This window comes from Nelumbo nucifera, chromosome 4 (assembly GCF_055504915.1).
Source record: "Nelumbo nucifera cultivar China Antique chromosome 4, China Antique-T2T, whole genome shotgun sequence".
Lineage (NCBI taxonomy): Eukaryota > Viridiplantae > Streptophyta > Magnoliopsida > Proteales > Nelumbonaceae > Nelumbo > Nelumbo nucifera.
In genome coordinates this window covers 20,645,509-20,650,559 of record NC_142652.1, presented here as the reverse complement: position 1 = coordinate 20,650,559, position 5,051 = coordinate 20,645,509, and the positions used below count along the sequence as shown (strand labels likewise).

The window sequence follows — 5,051 nt, the reverse complement described above, 5'->3', positions numbered from 1 at the left end:
TACAACGGTTCGGCCCCACCGACTACGAGGACCCATCAGAGGCATTAACCCGCCTAAAGCAAACCACCACTGTGACGGCTTATCAAGAAGCCTTTGAGAGGCTCTCTCATCAAGTTGACGGCCTGCCCGAGAGCTTTCTCATTGGCTGTTTCATTGCAGGACTTCGTGATGACGTTCGTTTAGATGTGAAGATCAAGCAGCCTCGAACTTTGATAGAGGCGATTGGAGTGGCCCGGTTAATTGAGGAACGAAATCACTTACAGCGGAGAGCTAGCCAACCGATTTGATCCCCATCAGCCATGACAACCCAGAAGGCGTCGCCCAACCCCATGGCCGGTGTACTTGGGCCTCCACCAAGCTCGGGCACGAACCAGGTTTCCAGTGCTCCTTCCCCAACATTCCGGCGACTCACCAACCAGGAGGCGCAAGGACGTCGTGAGAAGGGGCTGTGTTACTACTGTGATGAGAAGTTCACCTCCGGCCACCATTGTGCACGTCCACAACTGTTCATGATTGAGGATCCGGAACCGGCAGACGCGGTGACTGTCGAATCAGAGGAGGAAAACCAAGAAGCCATTCCTGAAATCTCCTTCCACGCTATTGCAGGAGCTGAGCACCCGCAAACCATACGTGTTCTTGGGAAACTGAAAAACAAGAACGTGACCGTATTAATTGACGGCGGCAGCACCCACAACTTCATTGACCAAGCCATCGTCTCCAAGCTCGGGTTGCCAGTGAACCGAGACAAGAAATTTCAAGTTATGGTGGCCAACCGTGAAAAGATCGAGTGCATGGGGCAGTGCCGATCTCTCACCCTCGCCATTCAAGGACACCCCGTTACCGCTGACTATTATGTTCTTCCCGTCGCAGCATGCCAGTTGGTGTTGGGAGTACAGTGGCTAGAGACGCTTGGACCCGTCGAGATGGATTACAAACAACTAACCTTGACGTTCAAAAAGGAGGGACTCTCTTGCACCTTCCAAGGATTGGGACGAGCCAGCATCGAAGCCTTAACCAACAAGGAATGCAATGGGTTACAAGGTACGGGATTTTTTTTTCAAATAGTTCCTTCACATAGCAGCGGCCAACCAGGTTTTCTTCCACCCGAGATGGACCACCTTCTCACTGAATTTTCCCATGTGTTTGAGCCGCCCACAAACCTGCCTCCTAAACAACCACATGACCACCAGATTGCACTGCTTCCCGACAAAGGACCGGTGAGTGTGAGGCCATATCGATACCCGTATTACCAGAAGACCGAAATAGAGAAGATGGTGAAGGAGCTTTTGCAGACAGGGCTGATAAGACCAAGCAATAGCCCATTCTCATCGCCGGTTTTGCTAGTGAAGAAGGCTGATGGAGCTTAGCGGTTTTGCGTGGATTACCGAACACTGAACGAAATCAATATTAAAAATAAGTATCCCATTCCCGTGATTGATGAATTATTAGATGAGCTATACGGCACCAAATTTTACTCCAAACTAGATCTACGGTCGGGATACCATCAGATTCGAGTGCAAGAAGAAGACATTCCTAAAACGGCTTTCCGAACACATGAAGGGCATTACGAGTTCGTAGTGATGCCGTTCGGCTTGACGAATGCACCTGCAACTTTTCAAAGCCTCATGAACGACCTCTTCCGCCCATACCTCCGGAAATTTATTTTGGTCTTCTTCGACGACATTCTGGTTTATTCTAAATCATGGGAAGACCACCTATCTCATTTGAGAGTTGTTCTAACTGTATTATCCTCTAACAAATTATTTGCAAAAATGTCAAAATGTCAATTTGGGGTTTCGCAGGTCGAGTACTTGGGTCATGTGATTTCAGAACAAGGCGTGTCCGTTGATCCAGCCAAAATACAAGCTGTTCTCGCATGGCCTACATCGACATCAGCAAAGGGGGTCCGTGGCTTCCTCGGGTTAGCAGGATATTACCGGAAGTTCATCCGCGACTTCGGAAGCATTGCAGCTCCCTTAACCCAACTGTTGACCAAATGGGGATTTCAATGGAACAAGGCAGCAGAGCTGGCCTTTTAGCAATTGAAGAAGGCACTCACTTCACCGCCAATCCTACGTCTACCAGATTTCTCCCAACGGTTTGTGATTGAATGTGATGCGAGTGGAACCGGGATTGGCGCCATCCTCATCCAGCAAAACCGACCGGTGGCCTACTTCAGTGAAGCATTGAAAGGTTCAGCCTTGGCATTATCCACCTATGAGAAGGAGATGTTAGCTATTGTCAAAGCCGTTAAGAAATGGCGCCCATATCTGCTTGGGAAACCATTCACAGTCCGCACCGACCAAAAAAGTCTTAAATATTTACTCGAGCAGAGGATAACCACACCGGCACAAACGCGGTGGCTGCCAAAGATACTGGGCTACGACTATGAGATCAAGTATAAAAAAGGGGCTGAGAACCAAGGTGCGGATTCCTTGTCACGTATGGCTGAATTTCAGTTTCTTTCCATCTCTATACCACACGCAGACTAGTGGCCGACGCTACAAGAAGAGGTCAAACCAGACACCTTTTATGGGGAATTGATGAAAAGGCGACCCTCCCACAAGTTGCTTCAACGGGATGGGGTATGGTTCAAGGGGGACAAGATTTATTTGAGCCCCGCCTCCACCTTGATTTCAAAGGTGGTGGCAGACTACCACTCATCCCCTGTAGGGAGACACTTTGGGTTTCATAAGACCCTCTCTCGCATCAAGCACAACTTCCTTTGGCCCCACATGCGTCGGACGGTGAAGGAGTTCTTGCAACAATGTGACGTATGTCAGCGCTTCAAAACAGATTGCATGAGACCAACGGGATTGCTTCAGCCATTACCAATTCCTACTCAAATGTGGACAGACATATCCATGGACTTCATCGAAGGATTGCCTCCCTCCAATGGGTACACGGTTATCATGGTAATTGTGGATCGGTTGACAAAATATGCCCACTTCATTCCCTTAAAACACCCATTCACTGCCACCACAGTCGCGAAGGCATTTGTTGCCAACGTTGTCCGCCTACACGGAGTACCAACATCCATTGTTAGCGACCGTGACAAGGTATTCATCAGCTCATTCTGGCAGACACTTTTTCAGCTGCATGGGACGAAATTGTGTATGAGCTCAAGTTACCACCCCCAAACCGATGGGCAAACCGAAGTTGTTAATCGAACGTTGGAGCAATATCTACGGTGCTTTGCAGGTGACCAGCTGCGAAAATGGTTAGAGTGGGTTCCTTGGGCAGAATACAGCTACAACACCTCCACTCACTCTTCCACCAAAATGACACCCTTCGAAGCAGTCTACGGAATCTCACCCCTAGTTTCCTGACCTATGTACCGGGTACAGCTCGAGTAAGGGCAGTTGACGAATACTTGTGTGATCGGGACATCATCCTACGTGAGCTACAACATAACCTCTAGGTAGCCCGGAACCGGATGAAATGTCAAGCGGACTAGCACCGACGAGAAGTCTCGTTCGTAGCAGGTGACTTCGTGTATGTGAAGCTACAGCCTTACCGGCAGACCTCGATGGCGTTTCGGCGTTCCATGAAGCTCGCCCCACGTTATTTTGGGTCGTACCCAATCATTGAGAAGATTGGTCCAGTAGCCTACCGCTTAGCCTTGCCCCCCAGCTCTCAAATCCACAATGTGTTTCATGTCAGTTTGCTGTGGAAGCACTTGGGACCCATCACCCCTACTTCCACTCAGCTTCCTCCAATCTCGGATACTTCGACCATCCTACCCCAACCGGAAGCAATCCTGGATCGTCGTATTATTCACAAGGGCAAATACCGCCCAAAATCCGAAGTCTTGGTCAAATGGATTGGGGCGCCAGCTAAGGATGCAACCTGGGAGAATGAATGGCGCTTCAGAAAATCTTATCCCGACTTCCTTGCGGACAAGGGTCCTTCAGGGGGGGAGGAAAATGATACGTGCATGCATGCAGCAGCCGAAGACCCGGTCAAAGTGGATAGCAGCAGAAGACCCGATCAAAGTGGATAGCAGCAGAAGACCCGGTCATGTTAGCTCTTAGTTGGGATAAGCCTTATCCATTCAGTTTTAGTTCTGTTAGAATAGATAAGTCTTCAATTCTGCTCCTAGATAAGTGCATTCTGTTTCCTAGATAAGTGCATTAGATAAGTCTTCAATTCTGTTCCTAGATAAGTGCATTCTGTTTCCTAGATAAGTGCATTCTGTTTTTTTTGTTGATAAGCTCCTAAGATTAAGGGGCAGTAGTTCCTATTTCTACTCCCAGTTTGTAGCACCATAAGGCTATAAATATAGCCTGAATGAATGGAGTTGGCATTGGCTTTTCTACAAACAAACTCTCTCTCTCTCTCTTCTCCTTATTCTAGATCCTTCTCCCTCTTGTTAGATAACTTGAGCGTATCACTCTAGTAAGGAGTCCGGATCTGCTCCTCACAAAGAACGCCTCACACTGACCTCACAGTCTGTCCTGGCCGCACATCGGAAACATCTCCCATACTTGTATCTATTATTCATGGGGGATGTTTCCAATACAAGGTGCAATGTGGTGTGGGGTCGGTGTGAGGCATGCTCTGTGAGGAGCAGATCCCTTTTCTCCATCAAGATATTATTTTTTTCTCAAAAATAATTCTTTTCAAACCCTACTCTATTTTTTCCCGATGGAACATACACCACTGAATCATTCTCTCAGCTCTTCTGTATTCCGTTTTTTCACAGATTTTTTAATAATACAGTTGCATGGACGTTTTGTGTCAAAATGGTTCTTAACCAAACAAGTCTTTTTTCCCATATTAAAGTGGAAATGCCATTTGGTGCTGATGTGGTGGCATTTCCACTTCAGCTAGCGACATATCAAACATTGCCTTAGATGGTGTTTGGTTATCATGGCAGTTTGAGTGTGATGTTTTCTGTAGGAAAGGAAAAACACCACGCCACATTAAAAACGGCCCCACAGCCCATCCCAGTCATATATTGGGAATATCTCCGCATGAAAAATTCGGATGATGTATTGTTCCCAATGCACATTGAGATGTACTTGTGGGGTGCCAATCCAAACTCATTT

The 5,051-nt window shown here is 47.7% G+C and overlaps 1 protein-coding gene across 1 annotated transcript; it reads left to right on the top strand.

The window, feature by feature from the left end:
- Positions 1–299: 299 nt before the first annotated feature.
- LOC148792069 (uncharacterized) lies at positions 300–1,367 on the top strand. The gene has a single exon (XM_088903716.1). The coding sequence runs from the start codon at positions 300–302 to the stop codon at positions 1,365–1,367; it is 1,068 nt and encodes a 355-aa protein (XP_088759842.1).
- Positions 1,368–5,051: the final 3,684 nt, after the last annotated feature.

What these genes read in the sequence shown, in the direction of transcription:
- LOC148792069 (XM_088903716.1), top strand. Translation starts at nt 300, where the DNA reads ATGACAACCCAGAAGGCGTCGCCCAACCCCATGGCCGGTGTACTTGGG.